This window comes from Gossypium hirsutum, chromosome A02, assembly GCF_007990345.1.
Source record: "Gossypium hirsutum isolate 1008001.06 chromosome A02, Gossypium_hirsutum_v2.1, whole genome shotgun sequence".
NCBI lineage: Eukaryota > Viridiplantae > Streptophyta > Magnoliopsida > Malvales > Malvaceae > Gossypium > Gossypium hirsutum.
Window position 1 is genome coordinate 55,821,740 of NC_053425.1, and position 22,956 is coordinate 55,844,695.

Sequence of the window (22,956 nt, forward strand, 5' to 3'; positions counted from 1 at the left end):
CTCAATAATTTCAATATGCTTCTGTTAAACTTTACTATAAACTTTTCTATATAGTGATTCATAAAAGGTTGTAACAACAACAATTAGACACAAGTTAAATCTTTTATAAACGGTTAGTTTAATAATATATCTAAAGGTTATTGCACCCACCACAAAAGAATTTTAGATCATTTCATAATCAATGCTAGGGTTTGGCGAAAAACTTTATATTTTTATTCTGCTTTTGCAAAACTACTTCATTGTACCCTCACCGGCTTTATACATTTAGGTATTTGGACTACTGGTCCAAAAACTCCATGAATTTAATTATACTTAAGTTGCGTTTTTCTATTTTGAACAATTTATTCCGTATCTATATTTCTCAATATAATTATTCAAGATCCCCCTTTTATTTCATTATTTCAACAATAATATTGCATGCAAAACCATTGTCGATCACTTTTATTATCGATTAGACATTTTCTCAAATTGACATAACTTATTGAGATATCTTATTTTCATTATTTTAATCTTCAATTTCAGGTACTTGAATCTTTTTTGAAGTTTTACTTATTAGTTATGTCTTGGGTTTCTTCTGGAGCACCGCCTTCACTATGTGACCATCAAGATTTATTATTTTCTTTTATGAGAATTTTCATATTTGGAACTTATAATAAGTTATCCTTGTTGAACTTCTGGCTCAAATTACTGTCTCCCTAACTCATTACAAGTTATTATTTCTATCCTCCTAATGTTAGGAAAACTATTAAATCAAAATAGTAATCACAAATCATATCATAATTGAATCTCCAAAACATTTAAAACATATAATAATACAAGGAGACTCATAATTAATATATATTCCCATCTTTCTTTGAGTATTCACTCATCTTTTGTTGTGTTAGAACAATTGGAATATATACGCACATACAAAAATTCAAAGATGAGAAATATTTAGCTCTTGACCAAAAATCAATTGTAATGGGGAGTATTTATAACTTATTGACTTGATGCATATAACACGTAAATCAATATAATCTTATGTTGAAATAGGAAGTTTAGTTCTTATAAGTAATGGTTTAGATATTAATCAAATGCGTTCAATCAATACTTTCCCTAAACCATTATGTGCATAAATAACAAACTTTTACAAAAAACTCAATCAATAAAATACTGAGATATAAACTCATTAATGTTAGCAAGATGGATTGTCTTAATTTCATAATCTGAAATTAATTATTTAAATAAGCAATCTTGCAAACAACAAGTTGCAAGTTGATAACACATATGTGATTATTTTGTAGATGCATCTATCAAAATCATATAATATCAAAACCATCAACATTGTGGATGAATGAGTCTATATTCATTTTAGAAATGTAAAACATTAAACCTCAACTTTAACTAGTGAGTTTCTAACAATAAATTTTCATTGTGAACAAGCAACAAATAAGAATTCTTTAAATTAAAGAATCTTCTAGTTCTTTAATAATTCTTTAATGAATAATAGTTCTTTAATGAATGTCTATATGAATTTTTAATTAATTTTAGCATCATATATAATTCAGGATAGTCTAACTAATCACGCCAAGTAGTAAATGCATTTGTATCAGTAAACTTCTAGTTTACTTTAACATGCATTTCAATTTATACTAATAATGTCAATATAAATTGTGACAAATAGATAATTTTACTGTTATTTCTTTTACTTTGTATCCATATATAAGTATTCAAACAATTATATGCAATATTCACTTTAGGGAATATGTTAAAAACTTCAAATATCCAAAAAATATATTAATAGCAAACTTTGAGAGTGGATCTTATTTTCTAGGTGTACAACAAGCATATAACCAATGACTTTTCATACATAAGTTTTCTCGCTTGCAAGTTCTCGTTAGTAATATTTTTCCACGTAATTTTAATTAAGAACTTATTCTGAATACTGCAGAGTTATACTTACAGTTTAAAAAAAAAAACTTGTAACTTCAAGTGCATCCAACCATAACGAGCTTGAGATAAATATTGCACAATCAAATATTTTGTTTTCAACCACAATCAAATATTTTGATTTCAACCCCTTAAGAGGGATGATGATAAAATAAAATCACAAAGATAGTTACAATCAATTCAATTTATAACAAGAGTAATAAATATAAATCAATAATTCAATCCTCTTTTTTATTCATATGAAATATAATCTTTCCCTCATTTACGATCTCAATATGAGATTCATTATAAATATCTTGTAAAACCAATGGATTAACTATCATAATATATTAATATATTATACATTCTGGAGCTTTCAACTAATTTCATACTACCAAATATTGAAATAATATTAGTTTATATTTTCTTTTGCGTTCACTTCAGAGAATGCAATAGATTTATTAGGACGAACTTATAAACTCACAAAAAATTCTTTATTTCATGATCATCATCGCAAACATACGTGGGTTTCAAATCAAAATTTATCTACTTATGTTGTCATAATTAGTCTCCAATTATAATAAACATGATATAATAAATAAATCATAATAAAATATATCTAAAGATCTAAGTGGTTAAAGACGTTAATGATTATCCATAGTGTGCAGGCCTCAATTGAAGACTGAAATTGCAATAGCTATAAAAGGCAATCGACAACAACTTGAGTAGTAGATTTGGAGTGACCGTATTATAAAATAAAAGAGAATTGTGTTGATAACGTGTTATAAAATAAAAGACAAAGAGTAAAGAACAAGGAGAATAAGAGAGCAAAAGAGAGTGTGTATTTTATTAATCAATCGAAATATTTTCCAATGTCTATATTTATAGTCATAAGAAGTATAAATGAAGGAGATATCTAATTTTATTTTGAAACTTAATAAGATATTTACAACAATATCTACAATTTTATTAGCTTTTAGAAACAATTTCTTTTTTTTTCAATCGATTTCTAAAATTCTTTAAAATTAATTTATAATTTACTAGTTAAAACTACTAAATTAACAGAATTTTTTTAAAAAATTTTACCCTATTTTTTTGAATGCAAAGCCGGTTACTTTATTGAAACAAAAACACAGTCCACAAAACAAACAAAATCCAAAGAGAAAAGTGGAAAAAACAGAAAGCAAAAACAGGAACCTCCACACGGAGGATTGAACCAGCGTTATCTATCAAGTGAAGAAAACGAGAATGATGATGAACAAACACTTGAAGATAAAAACTGGGGAAAACACCAATTGAATAAATTCCCCAAAACAGAACACCCACAGCCGGAACTAGGGTGGGTCAAGCAGTCTTCTGCCTTCATCGGTGACAGCAACAACCAACAGTGGTGTCTCCTCTACCCAAAAACGATCCTCCCTCCTTGTTAAACCATACTGAGCCATTGCATGTGCAGCCATGTTTCCCAATCTCGCGGCGCAGATGCAGCGACAAACCTCAAATAGCTTCGAAAATTCCTTCACCTCCCAGATTAATGCACTAATTTCAGAAAAATCCTCCAAACTTGTTCCTAGTTTATGGATTACCAACCTTGAATCACCTTCCAAAATAACCGACTGGAAACCCAGCTCAAAAGCAAATCGTAAGCCATGAATCACAGCTAAAGCTTCCACTGCGAAAGCAGTAGGTACTTGACAGGTAAGTCGACTACAAGCCCCCATAATCTGTCCCTGCTCGTCCCCGATAATTACCCCTAGTCATGCTTTCTTTTGTAGAAGGGAAAAACTTGCTTCAACATTAATCTTCATTAGCGAAGACGGAGGCCGGGACCAGCGAACAACTTGCAAAGAAGGCAACCAATATAGCCCATAGCGTAATTGCAATCTCAGTTCTTCTATTGACATAATACTTCTCAAACATCCATGATAACCACTCAAGAAAATCAATTTGGTCATTATTTCCTAGGCTATCATAGTTCAAAGCAAGCCACACTTCCTTTGCAAAAGCACAAAAACGTAGGACATGGTTCACATCTTCAGCAGCTTGATAGCATCTAGGACACAGAGGATCATTTACAATTTTCTTGTTAAATACGCAGGACCGAGTAAGCACAAATTGTTTTAGAAATTTCCACATAGCAATTCGAATTTTTGGAGGGCAAGAAAGCATCCAAATCTACTTGTACAACCTCCTTTCCAGCGGACACAAATGTATAGGCCTTAGCAACAAACGATAAACACTGCGAACACTATATAAACCCGAATGTTCCCTACCCCATACAACACAATCCTCTTATGGAAAACTTGACAGGGGAATACTTTTAATAACGTTGGCTTCCTCTAAGGAAAACACAAAATCAATCAGCTCCAAATTCCATACCATTGATTCTTGTATTATAAGATCCTAAACCTATGAAATATTACTCACCTAAGGGGACTAAATCTTACATGGGACAGGGCCTGACAACAAAAAATCATTCCAAACAATCATTGTACCCGAGCCTACCTTCCGTATGAAACCTAGCTCTAAAAGCCCACGTGCACTCTAAATACTTCGCCAGATCAAAGATGGATTTGAACCCAACGACGCATTTAGAATCCCTGTAATCAGGAAATACTTGGCCTTGAATATTCACCCTACTAAAGTTAGGCACATTAATAGACACTAACCCTGTTTGGCAAGGAGAGCTATTTTAAACTTCAATAAATTTCTAAAGCCTATCCCACCATCTCCTTTCAACTCACACAATGAAGACCACGTGCACCAGTGAGTGCCCCTTTTCTCAGCAAACTTTTGCCATAAAAAACGAGCCATTAAAGCCTCAATCTCTTTGCAAAACGACTTAGGCAAGAGAAAACACATCATTGCATAAGCCAGTAAAGCTTGAAGAACAGACTTTATGAAAACCTCCTTATCCCCACTGAAAGAGTCTATGCACTCCAAGAAGGAAATCTACCACGTACTCTATCCCTCAAATCTGCAAAAGCCCTCTACTTATTTCTCCCCACTATAGGTGGCAAACTCAAATACTTCTCTAAATTATCCGCACACATAACTCCCAAAATACGACCAACATTCGATCGATTCCCCTCTTCCACATTTGTTCTAAAAACGACACTCGACTTCGCAAAATTTATAAGTTGACCTGAACATCTTGCAGACAGTTGCAAGATCCTCCTAAGCAAATCAGCTCCCATGGCTGTAGCTTCCTCAAAAATGAGACAGTCATCAGAAAATAGTAAGTGTGTAATTCAAGGGGCACCCAGCACAACCCTTGCCCCACAAATTGACCATGCAACGCCGCCATACGTAACAGGGTATAAAGGCATTCCCCAAAAATAAGGAATAAATAAGGACTCAAAGGATCCTTTTGCCAAAGGCCACGAATTGACAAAAACTTCTCACCCACCACCCCATTAACCACAATCGAGTAAGATACTAAAGAAACAAATATCATGATACCATTAACCCAATCAGAGGAAAAACCCATTTTCAGTAACATTTCCTCAATAAAATGCCATTTAACCCTGATTTTAAATAAAAAATTCCTTTGTAATTTAAATAAAAAATTCCTTTGTTAACATTATATAATACATTTTTTTATTTGACGGTAACTTTTTATTTTTTGTCACTTCGTTAATATTATATAATACATTCTTTAAATTCTTCAGTGACTTTATGATTTTTCTGTAACAGAAAATTAAGTTCAAACTTTTACCATTGAACTAAATATGGATTGTAAAATGAAAATGAAGAGTATAAAAAATCATTCAAAATTTGATTTAGTAATTTAACATAAAAAAAAATAATTTATTTAGATTATTAAATTACCAAATTGTATTACTTTTTATACCTCACATATATTTTTTATCTCTTAAACACATATTTAATATAATTATGTAATTTCATATACATCACTAAATTATTTAATTAATAAAATATATTATAATATTATCGATATATTGTTCACAAAATTAAAAAATATTACGTAACTATAATAAAAAAATTCTTTCTTAACTCTAAGGATAATCTTATATACAAATTTAACAATATATAACTTTATTATTTTTCATCCGAAATGGGTTATTTCAATTCATTATAGATGCAAATATTACACAATTTTTACCCCTTTGAAAAATTGATAACGAAACGAAAAAATAAAGGGAAAGGATTATATGAATTAAAGGCGCCACATCATCCTGTATCTTTTACCAATTATTTAATGTCATTTTAGTATTTTTTTCATGCCATTGACACATCATTTTGGTAAATTTTTTAACCTAAACTCTCGACCCTGAACCTTGAATCCATGACTCAAGGTTCAAGGTCTAGGATTTAGGGTCCATAGTCCATGGTCCAGTGTCTAAGGTTCGGGGTCTAAGGTCTAAGGTCCAAGGTTCAAGGTTTATGGTCCAAGGTTTAAGGTTTAGGGTTGAAGGTCCATGGTTCAATGTCTGAGGACCAGGGTACATGGTTCAATGTCTGAGGTCTAGGGTCGAGAGTCGAGGGTTGAGAGTTCAGGTTAAAAAATTATCAAAATCATGTGTCAATGACAATGAAAAAGATGTTGAAATGACATTAAATAATTCGTAAGAGATACATGATGATGTGTCATCTCTATTTTATACGAGCCTTTCTCAAAAATAAATACGATAACAAAAAATTTGTTTTAACTTTAAACCATTTCCAAAGCAACTGATTTTGAGTATGCATCACTTGTACTTAGCTAATTATCCAATTAATAAAAATTATCAGATCGAAATTCACTATATCATTATACTTGACTCGTAAATATCAAATAATAATATTTACGAGCTTAGCCGTCGAAATTGTGGTCTCAAAATCATTGTTTCCGTCACCACTGAAAAATGAGTTGTTATAGTAATAATTTTTATTTCAATTAAAATATTATTAAATATTTAATACAAAGATTTATTACTAATAAAGTTTATCATAAAATATTACAGTCATCAATATTATTTTAATTCAATAAGGGTGAATTTGTAAATTATCATTACATTCCCAGGAAAGTATTTAGTGAATACTTTCCAATGACCAAATGTTACAAAGTAACTTTCTTAAACCATATTTCCAATAATCATATTCCAAGGAATCCCACTTAGAATTATAACATGAAAAAACACCAAACATTATCTAATTGTTTAGTTTTTCATTTGCAATTGGCAATGGGAACTAGAAGAGAGAGTTCATACTAAATGTACTAGTGTCACGAGCCACTGATTTCTAGCCCCGTGACATTAGGGTGGGGTTTCAATTATCCAAGGGTTAGGATTAATTGAGCTTAAATTATTTCTTGTATCGATAGTTTAGTGACGAAATACATTTCTGGAAAAAGCCTAGCAAATGTAAGTTAAGTTTGAACCAGAGTTACCTAAATTGCTCAATCTAATTTGTTTTTGTGTTTTGGATTGCCCAATCCCAATCGGGATCACCAATGATCCAAAACGCTGTATTGAGTGATTTATCTTCCTTTGAAAGATTGAAAATTGGAAATGGATATGTTGATCTTCCCAAAAATGACCAAGAAATTAGTTTTACTGCTTGAGTAATCTATCTCAACAATTGAAAAGAAGAATAATTTTGAAATAGATTAGTGTTGGAAAAATCAGTTAAAAAGACAGTTATTTTAGGTAAAATGGAAGTTTGAAAATTTTCCAAAACTAAGCCATTATGTTATTTATGACAATAAACCTATTGATCGAGATAATACATGTGCTTTGTACGAGACGATTAAGTCGATCCTGGCTTTCCACCGAACAACCTTCTCCACTATCCTCAAACAACGAACTGCTTCGAGTGTGAGCTCGAACAACACAAGCCAAATCAAGAGATGAAAACTTTAATTTAACTTTAAGTATGAAAGTTAATTCTCTATTTAACCAAAAACTGTGTTTTTCCTAGAAAATACAATGTATGAAAAGTGTTGTAAATTGCTTAACACATAGTTCCTATTTATAGAGAAATAGTACCACAGTTCTGTTTGAATAAGGCTTGATTAAATAATATTTTAATTAAAAAATTCACTTCTACTCTAAGTAGAAGGGTGAGGGGTAACAACATGCCTTATATTTCACTTGGGTTTGTCAACCCATTGGGCCTCTTATGTATTGGGTTTACTTATATTTGCTTCCTAAACTTTTATCTAACATTTATAATTTATCAAACCCACTATTTATTTTCCATTACCCAAAATTTTATTTATTTAATCAATTAATTAAATTAACTAAGTTAATTTCTTAATTAAATAATTTTCTCAATCCAATTCTAGTTTTGTTAAAGTCATAGCAACTTTATTTGTAACACCCCTGACCTGTATCCATCGTAGGAATAGGGTTACGAAGTATTACCGGAGTTTACATTTCAAAACTATCTAAAATTTTAAAACATTTAATTCATATCATCAATCACAGCCAAACCAATCAATAACATACATATTGTCCTTTATACAAGCCCTCGACGCCCTAAAAAAACACATTAGAAACAAATCAGGACTAAATCAGAAACATATAGAAATTTCAGGGAAAAGATGAAAATTTATAAACTGCAGGGGTCACACGACTGTGTGGCTATACGCCCGTGTCTTAGGCCATGTGAGCATTCAAAATAGGTACACACGGCCATGTCCCAGCCCATGTCCGTGCCCGTGTAACTCACTAACTTGAGTTACACGGCTAAACTACACGCCCGTGTGCTAGGTCGTGTGCTAGGTCTTGTAAAACCTGACTTGCAACCCTTTGAAAACTATAGGGGGTACATGACTATGCTGCACGGCTGAGACACAAGCCCGTGTCTTTGCACGTGTGGATGAAAATAGGTCATTTTACAAGCCATTTTCTCACCCTTTCAACATGTACTTATAATCCCTTTTGCACATATACATAAGCTCTCATAAGACACCAAAATCATGCATAATCCAAGCCAAACACATATGGTATAATAACATCCAACCAATATGCCCAAAGGCACCTCAAATGACAAATATAAAGACGTTTAACTGTATGCTCAATATAACCAAATGATTAACTAACTTATATGTATATTGCATCAATACACAACATGTAAATAACTTACCAAAACATACCATTTGGTACCAACTGTACCACATAATCATTAGCATCAAAATACATATATGCTTACTATGACAAAACAACAATTCACAACAAGTTATATGTCATATCTAATATGCACATTCAACTACTTTTCTATCTACCTTCATTCAACTATAACAAGTCATATATCGACCATTACAAGGCTACTTATATACACCTTATAATATATATCATTTTACCTACACAAGGTCAAAATGCAAATTAACCAAATGGTTATTTCCACAACCTAAACTTATAGGCTAACATCAGCCAAAATAACCTATAAATTCCATTATAACCCTAATCAAGACATCAAAATCTACCGATATAATCGTTGGATAGTGTGATAAATCTCCGATGAGCTTCCAACTTGATCGAGCTTCCGATAGTCTGAAAAGTAAAGAAAAAAATAACTACATAAGCAATGAATGCTTAGTAAGATCGTATAAACTTTAATCAGATCAACCCATTTCCAATATGAAATTTATACATATCAAGAATAATTATATACTGATACCACATGATTCATGAAACCAAATTCAACAACTCACAAAATGAGTAAATCCACAGTATCACTTATACATATTATCCCTAGCATAGTAGGATTTTAAACAACTCTAGACTCTTTCAAATATCTTTATTTTCCGTTACATTTACTTTCTTTAGCCCAAATGACATCATCAATTCAACTCATCATTCCATTTTATATGCATAATACACAAGACACAAGCATGTCATCAACCATAGCCACAAGCTAGTGCACTTAAACATAACTCTTTTAGAATTTATCACATCATAAACCATTTTATAAGAATTTTGATAAATTTAAACCTTAACACTTTTTCATGAGTATAAATATATTTTCATTTGAGCACTTACCATTTCAATACGACTTGTAAGTAAACATAATACCATTCAACTAATAGCTTGACACTTGCCTAAGCATCAAATAGCAACACATGTTAGCATACTTGAACATATTTCATATAAATTCAACATTGATAACCTTATTTTCTCAACATGTCACACTTGAGTTCATTACTTGTCTCAACTAACATAATTACCATGTATCAACATGTCAAAGATATTCATATATGTACATGTCATGATGCATATCATTATCTTACCGTTTCATCATATACATATATCATCCATTTCAATATATCAATATATCATGTACCATTATTTCCATGTATTTCATGTATATACCTGTATTAGTTCGTTTCAAACTCATATCATCTCGTAACAAAACATATCTCATATTAGTGCTCTCTTTCGAGCCATATATGGGTCTACTCACACAAGCTATCAGTCAGGATGTAGCTACACGGTGCTGCTCACACAAGCTTTCAAGTAACCGCAACACATGCCGAAAACTCAACCACCGATACGGTAACCCCTAATGACATGTCATTTGTATCCTATATATATATATAAGTTATTATACAATTAGCTTATAATGAAACAAGGAAAATTCAACAACGCACGACGACAATCAAGTCCTGTTTCAACCTTAGGAATATTTAGGATACAAAAGATATGTCATTAGGGGTTACAGGACTCGATTGTCGTCGTGCGTTGTTGAATTTTCCTTGTTTCATTATAAGCTAATTGTATCATAACATATATATATATATCATTTCATTTTCAATAAAATTTATATAGTAACATTCAATTTAATCAATAGTATACATAGTATAGTTCATATGAACTTACCTGGCTAAATTGCAGAAATACCAAAGTTTAGAGGCGTTTTGGTAATTTTCTATTTTCCTCGATTTTTCCACCCGATCTTGATCTAAATTAATAATTTCATTCAATATATTAATTTAGACAATAAAATAATTCATTTCATACAATTTGGTCATTTTTGAGATTTTTATAAAATTACCCCTAAAGTTTTACTTTTACTTAATTTAGTCCCTGAGCCCAAAACATAAAAATTAACCATTTTTACCCAGAATTGAGCTTAGCCGAATATTCATGGCATCCAAAATATCCCATTTATGAAAAAATGTCACATTAAATCCTTATACTTTTATTAATTTAACAAATTAGTCCCTAATCAAAAAATCATCAAAATCACTTAACAAAATACTTTTAAATATAAATCAACATTCCAAATTCATCATCTAACATCAAAAATCACAATATTCATCAATGGAAACATTTAAAATCTTTAACTATTTCAAAATCGAAGGTACGGGCTAGCTAGACCTAGTTGCAATGATCTCAAAAACATAAAAATTACAAGAAACTGATAATTTAGGAGCTTATATGCAAGGAATGAAAAATGGCTAAACCAAGCTTTATTTTCTCCAAGTAGAGTCAGCTATGGTGTTTTGGGGAAGATGAACAAAACAAAAATTTGTTTTGTTTTATTAATATATCATTTAATTACCTAATTTACTTTATTAACCTTTATTATATTTAAAAATTACAACATTGCCAAACCACTATCATCTAATAACACATTAATGGTCTAATTACCATATAGAGACCTCCACTTTAAAGTCCTGTAGCTATTTAATACCCTTAGCTATTAGAACCTAACTTTTACATTATACGCGATTTAGTCCCTTTTAATTAATTAACTATCGAAACGTTAAAATTTTCAACGAAACTTTAATACCACCTTAATGACACTCCGTAAATATTTATAAGAATATTTATAGCTCGGTTTATAGAAACGAGGTCCCAATACTTCATTTTTAAAACCACTTGAACTTAATAAATCATTTATATAAAAAAACACTATATGAAAAACCTTTTTAAAATCACAATTAACTTGTAAATATTAAATATAATATTTAAAAACTTAATTGTTGGATTTGATGGCCCCGAAACCACTATTTTCGATACCACTGAAAAACAGGCTGTTATATTATTGCAATAGAATATATGAAGAAAATATATTTAATTGCCTTATTCAACAAACCCATGATAATTACTCAATTTAATTTTCACTTCGAACTTCAATTATTTTATTGCAATTATTTAAAAATAGTTCGAAGATCTTAAATTAATGTCTAAGTCATCTTTTTTACTTTGCGAGAAAACGCATTCAATGCAAACAATGATACAAGAGTTCTATTTATCTTACTTCATTGTTTTCATTTATTTCTAATTATTGGTTCTACATGCAATTCGTTTATGGTTATCTCGAGCTAGTGGAGGGGCTGTCTGGACTTATATAATTAGGGCTTAAATAATTGTAATGACCCGAATTTTATAGTTATCGAAAAAGTACATTTTCGGGTCTTTATTTCTGAAAAGTGGATTCGTAAATATTTATTTAAAAATATTTACAAAGTTAAGTGAATAGTTAATTAAATCTTAATTAAGAGAATTTAGCTTAATTAAGAATAATTAAGTAGAAGGATTAAATTGAATAAAGAATAAAAGTTTAATTATAGAATAAAGAAAAGTGAAGGGACTAAATAGGCAAATAAGCCAAAAAGGGGTGACAAATGTATGGTTAAAATAAGTTAAATGTGTACAAATATAAATGGTATACATGTATTATACATGTGTATTTACTTATTATATAAGTAAAATAATAATAATTAAAGTATATTATATTAATATTATTTTATATTAAATAAATAAATAAATGAAAGTTATAACAAGTGTAAGGTGATAAATGAATACATGTGTATTAATAAATATACACATGTATAAATAATAAATATTATAATAGTTTAATAATAAAAATAAAGAAATAAATGAAAAAAAAAGAAATGAAAAAGAGAAACAAAGCAAACGAAACAGAGAAGAACAGGGGAGAAAGAAAGGAAAGAAAGAAAGAAAGAAATGGAGAAAAGGGAAAATCAAGGTTTTGAAGCTTTAAACTTTAATAGGTAAGTCAATCAAGTCCTTTTTACTTAATTTTGATGTTTTAAAAGCCTTGGAACAAGGTTTTGATGAAATTAAGTTAAGATTTTGAAAGTTATTAGATTTCTAGATATTGTTTATGTTAAATAAAATGATGAATTAAAAGCTAAATTGATAGAAATTCAAGTTAGAAATGAAATAAAGATTGAATTGTAAAGTAATTCATAAGTTTTATGTTGTAGGGGTTAATTTGAGGAAATTTCGAAATTAATGAGATAAGCTGAAATTTTAATAGTTAAATTTGAGTTTGGATGGAATTTGAATAGAAATGGAGAATGAATTAAGTTAGTAAAGTGAATGAATTAGTTAGGACCTAAATGGAAATAAGGTGTAAATTGAATAGAAATTCAATTAATTGTTATAATGAGTGCTGAAAGTTAATGGTATAATTATTTTAATTTCCATAGCTAATGTTGTCTTGGGAAATCTCGACTAAGCAAAGACAAGACAAATACAAGATGAGTTAGCTTGGAAATTACGGTTTGTATCTTTATAAACTGAACTTAATAGTTAATTGTTATGTTAATATTTGAATTGCTTGAGAATGGAAATGCTAAGGTAAGAATTATAATGTTTTATAATTTATTGAATTTGATTATTGATTGTTGTATGATGATTGATATGTGACAAGTAATTAAAGTATGAAATATTTGAATGTGATTATTGGAAAATGAATTAATAAGTATGTTGTATTAAAATTGAATTACATGTAAATTGATAAAGAAAGGTATTGAAATGAAGTGAAAGTAAATAAAGGATGGAAAGTAGAAATTGAAAGTTGACTGAATACTCTATTAACAATGTTGGGCTAGTCGGATATAGTTGGCATGCCGTAGGATTGGAAGTGTTCAGGGATATTTCGATTGTGTGTCGATGAGACACTATATGTGTCGACCACTGTAACTGTTCCAGATTCGTTCCGAAGAGGTACTCCGTACCTGACTTGTAATTCCCTGTACCGGAGACCATCGCCGGAGTCGAACACGAGGTGTTAACAGACTTAATTCATTACTTAAACAGCTCAAACAATTTATTTTTAAAATTTTCAGTCAAGCTAACAATCTGCATCATAGTCGCTTAAAAATTCATATCTCGAGTTACGAAACTCAAAATCCAATTCCGTAAATTTTCCATGAAACTAGACTCATATATATATTTACTAATTTGTTTTTAGAATTTTTGGTAGAGCCAATTAGTACAGTTTATTAGTTAAAGTCTCCCCTGTTTCAGGGTTTGACTGCTCTGACCTCTGTATATTACGAATTAGATATCTCCCTGTACATAGTTTCAATGACTATGCCTTTTGTTTCTAATAAAACTAGGCTCAATAAGGAATCTGTACATATAAATCATGACTTATAATTATCTTTGAACAATTTTTGGTGAATTTCCAAAGTCAGAATAGGGGATCCAGAAATCGCTCTGGCCCTGTTTCACAAAAATTTAAACATCTCATAAAATATAACTCATATACCTGTTTTGTTCCATCCATATGAAAATAGACTCATAATTATTCAATTCCATATTTTATTCACCATCTAATTGTATCTCTACTATATTTAATGATTTTTCAAACTCACGTCACTGCTGCTGTCTGAATCTATTTTATGGTAAATTTTACCTATTTCATGTTTTCCATGGATTAGCTAGTAATTTAGCATACATAACACCAAATATGATCATGATTAGCCATTCCAATGGCTAATCATTACCAAGAATTTCCATACCACTCAATAACCATATCATAAGACCATATATACAAAATGATTATAATGCTATACATGCCATACTCAAAATATGCAAGGCATTATGCCAAGATGGTATACGGATATAGTGTGAGCATGCCTCCGACCGTTCTCGATTTCCGAGCTGGCTTGTCAACACTACAAGGAATGAAAAGGAGGAAGTAAGCATAAATGCTTAGTAAGCTCACATGCAAATAGCAAGTAACACAACTATATAAGCAAACATAAAACATCATTTGCATAATCATCACCGAGACATTCATATCACATTTTCATTTATCATCTTACCATATTGTTGTTATATCGAGTTTTCAACCCGAGGGTTAAGTACATACCTGTTCAAAGTATTCATTTCACAACACGTACCAATACGTCCCTTTCATCTCGAGTATTCCTTCATTTGAATAGAATTTTACCCGTTGAACACATAGGAATATAATTCGGATACATGGAAAGTTTGCACATAAGTGCCACATATGTAGCCAAGCTACCATGTAACCCGCCCATAAGTGAACTCGTACTCAATTCAACGAGCTCGAGGGTTCGCATCCATAAGTGAACTCGGACTCAACTCAACGAGCTCGGATGCCTACTTACATCTCTCGAACTCGGACTCAACTCAACGAGTTCGGACATTCGCATCCATAAGTGAACTTGGACTCAACTCAACGAGTTCGGATGCCCAAACATCCTAGTGACATGTCACTTGTATCCTAATCTATTCCTAAGGTTCAAACGGGTGTTTTCCTCGATCACACATCTTTGCCATCTTCCATGGAATATCGAAATTGATACTTTGGTGATAGTTCATACTCATCAAGTAATTCACATAATTACATATTATTCAACAATAACCACAAAGCATAATATTTCATGATAATAATCAGCATCATATCATATAAACAACATTAAATTGCTTAAAATGACAATTATGTTACTACATTTACACATGAACTTACCTCGTATGCGAAAATGGCTACTTTTACCATTTCGTCCACAACTTGGTATTTTCCCCATTTTAGCCCGAATTTTAGTTTTCCTTGCTCTATCATTTAAAATATAGTCTAATTAGGACTCACATTATTCAAATTGACCCAAAATCATATTTTGGCAAAATTACAATTTTGCCCCTAAACTTTTGCATATTTACACTTTTGCCCCAAAGCTCGTAAATTAAACTTCAGCCTATTTTCTTATGTTTTATGACATGCTGATCATTTTTCCCTTCTATGGCAACATCAAATTCTCACTCTAACATGTACTTATGATTATTAGGTATTTTTACCGATTAAGCCCTTTTGCTAGTTTTCGCTTAAAACCGAGTAGCACAAATTGTTTAACATAATTTAAAACCTCATATTCTATCATAAAACACCAAAATAGACAAATTTCACCTATGGTTATTTTTCCAAATATAAACCATAGGTTGAATTATTGCTAGCATAAGCTAAATCGAGCTACCGGGACTCCAAAAACGTAAAAATCATTAAAAACGAGGCTAGAATGGACTTACAATCGAGCTTGGAAGCTTGAAAAACCCTAGCCATGGTTTCTCCTTGCTATATTCGGCCATGGGGTTGAAGATGAGCAAAATTGGCTTTTAATTTTGTATTTTAATTCATTTTACCCCTAAATGACCAAAATGCCCTTACTACTGAACTTTCCAAAAATTCCATCCATGTCCAATTTTTGTCCATAGACTTAGAAATTGGTAAAATTTCTATTTAAGACCTCCTAATTAATATTTCAAAACAATTTCATACTAGAAACTTCTAGAATGCAAGTTTTACAAATTATTCGATTTAGTCCCTAATTTCAATTTAAGCACTTTATGCATAAAATTTCTTCACGAAATTTTCACACAATCACACAATCATATCACATACCTAAAAATAATCATAAAATAATCATTTCTATCTCGAATTTTGTGGTCACGAAACCACTATTCCGACTAGGCCCAAAATCAGGATATTACATGACTGTTACTGTTACTGTTACTGTTACTGTTTTGGATTTGTTCCGATGAGGTACTTTGTGTACCGCTACTGTTACGTTACTGGTACCCTTACGGTGTATTATGGCTTTGGTCGATGAAACACTGTATACTATTCCCGGTGTGTGGGTTGGATCCGTGTATCCGTCCAGGTTCGAGTCATGTTAATAGGGGTAATGAAAAGTATTAAAGACTGTCTGCTACTGAATAATTGACTATTACAGAATAAACGACTGATACTGAATAAATAAATATTACTGATTAACCGATTATTACTATTGACTTGTACTGAACGATAAAGATCAATTGGTTGTTACCAAAGAATATTAACTGTTATTGAAATGAGATAGTACAGAATATTGAATGAAAGGTGAATAATATTATTACTCAAATGAATTGTAAATAAAAGTATTGAAAAACTAATTGCTACTAAATAATGGACTACTACTGAATGTTTGAATGATACTGAGCACAGGTTATTACTGAATAAATATGAAAAATTGACGAATAATGAATAAACATTGAAACTGTATACATTTCATCGAAAGTGATTAACAAGATCTTAGCATTGTATATCAAAAACAAATGATTGAACTATTAGGAGTAATAGATTGAATTCTCAAAGTTCATTGATATATGATTTATTATTGACATAAGTATCGGTTTATAGAAACACCACTGAGTTCATACTCAGCATACGGTTTATTTCTGTAAGCAGGTTAGGTTAAAAACAGATCATCGAATCAGCATCATAAGCCGATCCCGAACTCAAAAAGGTAAAGCATGTTAATTATCGATAATGGCATGTACCTAGGATGTCTTAAGTGTGTTATATTGGATTGTGATTGTAATAGTGAAATAAGTAAATTGATAATTGATAATGATACATGATAAGTGTTTAAATTTAAGTATTAGATAATATATAAAATGCGTTTGGATTGGTTTAATATTGGTATTTGTATTGGTTATGGATTGAAGTTTACGGGATTGGTAAATTTTAAAAATACAAGGTTCATTTTGTGTTCACATAGTTTGTCACACGGGCTTGTGCCTTGGTTTCCACGGTCGGGTCTTAAATTCAGTTTAGTACATGGGCAGGCCACGCAGACGTGTGTCATGGTCGTGTTTAAAAGTCAGTGTTGCACACGGGTTGAGGACACGGGCGTGTCCCATGCCGCACGGGCATGTTAAATTAGCCACACGGGTGTGTGGTACTGTTTAAAGGATGAAAATTTAAAATTTCACGAAAAATTTACTAAGCTTTAGGATCGAATTCCGGTTTGTTTTAATTACACTTGTAAAGTACTATGGAACCAATAAAATTATATTTAGATGGATATATTGCATTTATACTTGTTTATGTACAAATGTGCTATAATGACTGGTAATACTCTGTAATCCTGGTCCGGTAACGGGACGGGGTTAAAGATGTTACATTTAGTGGTATCAGAGCTAACTGGGTTTAGCCGATTCTAGGATTAAGTTGAGTACAGAAAAGAGTCTAGAGGTACATACCATAATTAAGTCGAAATTGAGTCGGGATCAGATGCTGATATATTTGTTTGATACTATTTTATAGTTGTAAATGTTAAATGAATATATTGATGGTATTGATTATGAAATGTATACTGGAGACGAATAGTCTCGTTAATTAAATGAAAATTGAATCGGTAATGTCAAGTATTAACTCAATGAATAATAGATTACTGAATGTTGACCGATGAAATGATAAGAAAAGAGATGATACAAAATTATTTGGAATTGTCACTGATTCTCTTTAGTGAGTAGAAAGAAACTGTATCTGCTACGACATCTACCCCTCCTGTTTCTTAGTTGGTTCCCGAAATGCTTCAAGGAACAGAGTCTGTTTGAACAAGTAAGTTACCTATTGTTAATACTCCATAAATATAGTGTGGAAGAATTGAGAATTTCAACTGGAAATGATCTTGAAAGAGCTGAAATCTGGTTAGAGAATATTATCAGGATTGTCAATGAATTGTTCTGTTCACTGTTTAGATGTTAGAAAGGAATGATATTTCTGTTAAAAGATTCAACTTGTCAGTGGTGGAAACTATTGATTTATGTTGTAATTAAGAAATGGTTATTTGGAAATTTTTCGAAATGAGTTCTGAAAGAAATATATAACAGTCAGAGATTTCTTGATAAGAGATGTAAAGAATTCCTGAAGCTTAAATAGAGTTATATGGCTGTAACTGTATCTGAAGGGAAAATTTTCTGATAGAATAAATATATTAGAGGATGTATTTTGACAGAGACTATATGTTACAAATTGTTTGAAGACGGTTTAAATGAGGACATAAAGCCAAAGAATGAAGAATAGAGAGTGGGATATGATTCTTTTGATTATTCTCTTAGTGATTGCTTGAAGAAAGTTGAAAAAGATATTATTCAGATTTCAAGACTGAGTAACACAGTTGCCAGAGGTAGATTACTTTGTAACTCCGAAAATACAAGTGATAATCAAAGCGTGACAAAGGACTTCATTGAAAAATTTGTAGAATGAACATCAGCCAGGGCACATGTTAATTGTATATAAGGAAATTTATCTCTACTGGATGTTATTACAGGTACTTTCTTCTTTATCGACACTGATATGATTATTTTAAATTGATCTTGGTTTGACTATTCCTATGATTACATGAGTTCAGTATCTATTAAAGATTTGCCTGTTGAGTTTGCTGAAATTTTTGGGTTGAAGCATTAAATTTTTTGGATCAATATTTATGGGCTGATAAGATCTGCAAGAACTGTTTGATAATGATACTACTATTTTCTGATCGATTTGATGTTATTACTGTTTGATGTGATTTCAAGAATGGAATGGTTAATTCTTCATGACATGGTGGTAAATTATAAGCAAAAGTATATTATATTGCAAAGTTAGTATAATGAAATGATTTGTTTTGAACCAGAGAAGACTGGATGATCTGTCTATTATGATATTGAACATGTCAACACAGAAATGTGCTAGAAAAAGGTTATGGTATTTACTTTGTTTATGTATTGGATATTAAAGTATCTGAGTTAAAGTTTAAATTAGTGGCGATTCTGATATGTTTCCAGAAGTGTTACTCGAATTACTATTGATTGAAGAAGGATTCTGGATAATATGGTTACTACAGAATGATGTGGAAATTGGAATGATCTAATAAACATCAATAAGATTATGATTAATTGAAATTTTCGTTAACTAAAGTATTAATTCCGGTTCAGTCTGAAATTCGGTAAAGAAAATTTGTGATTTACAGGGATAGCAGTGTTTTGATGCAAGAAAGAAAACTAATGAATTATGTTTTGGAAAGTTAGAATTATATGAAAAGAATTATTTGATATATGTTCGGAAGTGGTAGCTATTGTTCTTGCATTAGAAAGATCATGATCTGATAGTTGATTATCATTCAGGAAAGGAAAATGAAGTTATATATATTCAGAATTGAAAGCTTTGTTTTGTGTTATGAGCTATGAACATTGTAACAGCCTAGTTTAGACCCTAGTAAGAACAGTGGTTTCGGGACCACGAATCTGAGTAAAAAAAAAAAAATATATTTTTTAATATTATTTCTGTGTTTAAAGTATGTGAATTGACATGTGTGAAAATTTGAGATTGTTAATTTAGCCTCATGAATGTGAATTTCATTTGATTGACTTAGTTGAGAACTTAAGAAAATATGATAGGTGAATATGTAAGGACCAAATAGTATTAAAATAGGGAGGTTTGGGTTTGCATGTCAAAATGCCAAGTTTATACAAAGTGGCCGGCCAAGTAAGGATTTTCTCCACTAAGTTTATATTATTTATAATTAAATATTGGTAAGTAATTTAAAATAGATGAAAAATAAAGATTAATAAAAGAGAAAATAGAAGAGGGGTGTTCATCTTCTTCTCCACCTTGCCAAAACCGAAACAAAAAGGAAGGAAATAGGGAAGTTTTCATTAAGGAAATTCGGCAACCCTTTTTTCTAGTTGGAGGTAAGTTTTGAAATGTTGGTTTTAACTTCCTTTGTATGTTGAGCTAATTGTTAAAATGCATTTCGGCAATGTCATGAAAAATCAAACTTTTATGGTGGTTTGGGCATTAAGCTATATATCAAGAGGTTAGGAGTAGAGGTTGTTTCATGTTGTATTGAATAAGTAGAGATTATTTTGAGGTTGAAATTTTTGGAATTTTAGTTAAGTAATGCTTGGTACATTCGGCCATAGGGGTTAATGGAATATTTATTTTATTTGTTAATTTCTTTTATGAGAAATGGGTAATTGTTAAAGCCGAATGAATTAGGATGGATAGGAGACTACAAAATTTATGTTATGTGATAATTTAAGTAGTTGACAGAGACATGGAAGAAGGATTAAATTGATATTCTTATGATTTGAGAGTGAAAGGACTAATGAAGATATAGTAAATTTAAATGCATATTTTAGTTTAAATGTTAAGTAGAATTTGGTTAAAATAGCTTGATATATGTGTGTTTGCCGATTATTTTGTTTATCAAGATAATTGAGTGACCAAATTTTGTATTTGAAATTTTGTTTGATTAACTAAAATGGGCATTAAGATGTCGAATTCATGAAATTAGAAGTTTATGAGCTTGATAGATTTTAAATGATTGCTAATCGAAAATGAACTTAGCTACTAAAATATGAAAACGTGAGTTACCAAAGTTGATCTTGTAATGTGTCGAATTATTAGAATAGATGAAAAGTATGTTTGGATATGCATTAAGTTTAAAAGTTAAAATTTAAATTATGTATGGGAAAATACAATCTCTGTGTGTGTGACTATGAGAAAGAAGTATAAATTAGGGTTATGATGATTGAGTTATTTTATTTGCTTAGCTGGAGTTGAAGTTCAAGATCAGAGGGAGCCAAGTTTGTTCAAAGGGAAAGCGAAAGCGGTGGAGTAGCCGATCGGAGTTGTTCATCCGATTAAAAAGGTAAGTCCTTAAGTAATTAAAGTTGATTTGCTGCGCGCTTAAGATTATATAATATGATAAGTAATTATTTGACCTTTACAAGCTCGATTTGCAATAAGTATATTGAATTTCGGCTATAAAGCCGAATATGAAATGGATGATTTATGTATATAATGTGGCCGATTGACTATTAAGTGATGATATGAAAGTGTGTAAAATGTGTATACAATTTTATTGTACTTGTTTGTATAAAGTCGAATGTGAATTGAATGGTATATATGTGGTGACCGAATAGCTATTATGAAACAAAGTCAAAGAATGGGATATTTGTATAATGGATGAATTGTGACTATTGTTCCTACTTGATCGAGGTTGTGTGTGAAATAATTTGTGAATATGGCATATAGCCGAATGATTATTAAAAGTGAAACTGGGATAATGAAAAGATTATGTGTTCTTTGTGTATGATTATTAAACCGAAAGTTAAAGGGTAGGTGTACATTTTGTGCTTATATTCGAATGAAGCAATTGAATTGCTAATGTGATATGTTATGTGAAATGTGTTAACATGTGAATAAATATGCAAGACACTAGAAATGTATCCGGGCTAAAGTCCCGCAAGCTTCGTGCTGGAAATGTATCCGGGCTAAAGTCCCGCAGGCTTCGTGCTGGAAATGTATCCGGGCTAAAGTCTCGCAGGCTTCGTGCTGGAAATGTATCCGGGCTAAAGTCCCGCAGGCTTCATGCTAGAAATGTATCCGGGCTAAAGTCCCGCAGGCTTCGTGCTGGAAATGTATCCGGGCTAAAGTCCCGCAGGCTTCGTGCTAGAAATGTATCCGGGCTAAAGTCCCGCAGGCTTCATGCTGGAAATGTATCCGGGCTAAAGTCCCGCAGGCTTTGTGCTAGTAATATAATTTCATGTTTTATACCTACCAGGCCAAGTGCCGATGAATTTGATAAAAGTATACAATTACAAGATCCTACACTAAGTTGACAAATTGAATGTGCATTACATATTAAGTTGGCCAGGTATGTATCATGTACTCGTATGCGATTTTGATTTGAATTAAATTATAAATATATAAAGTGATGCATCTGTGAATAAGTGTTATGACTATAAATGTGATCGTGATATATTCGGTAAATGTGTGAAGTTATGTGAAGTGATTCTATGTTTATATTCAAATATAAACACTTGGTCCTTGTGGAAAGGTTTGTGGAAGTATATGATTTTATTTTTAGGAGATTACGATCATAGAAAATTAAATGTGAATATGTTATTGTATTTTATTTGTTTCAATTGAACTAAAGCTGATAGTGAAGTATTTTAATGCCTATGTTATATGAGTTCGATTTTGAATGACATGATATACATG

The 22,956-nt window shown here is 31.0% G+C and overlaps 1 protein-coding gene across 1 annotated transcript; it reads right to left on the reverse strand.

Annotated features, from left to right (window-relative positions):
* Window positions 1–3,004: 3,004 nt before the first annotated feature.
* LOC107952642 (uncharacterized) lies at window positions 3,005–4,343 on the reverse strand. Its single transcript, XM_016887834.2, has one exon. It carries the CDS (start codon window positions 3,627–3,629, stop codon window positions 3,243–3,245), a length of 387 nt encoding a protein of 128 aa, XP_016743323.1. The 5' UTR covers window positions 3,630–4,343; the 3' UTR covers window positions 3,005–3,242.
* Window positions 4,344–22,956: the final 18,613 nt, after the last annotated feature.

What these genes read in the sequence shown, in the direction of transcription:
- LOC107952642 (XM_016887834.2), bottom strand. Translation starts at nt 3,629, where the DNA reads ATGGGGGCTTGTAGTCGACTTACCTGTCAAGTACCTACTGCTTTCGCA.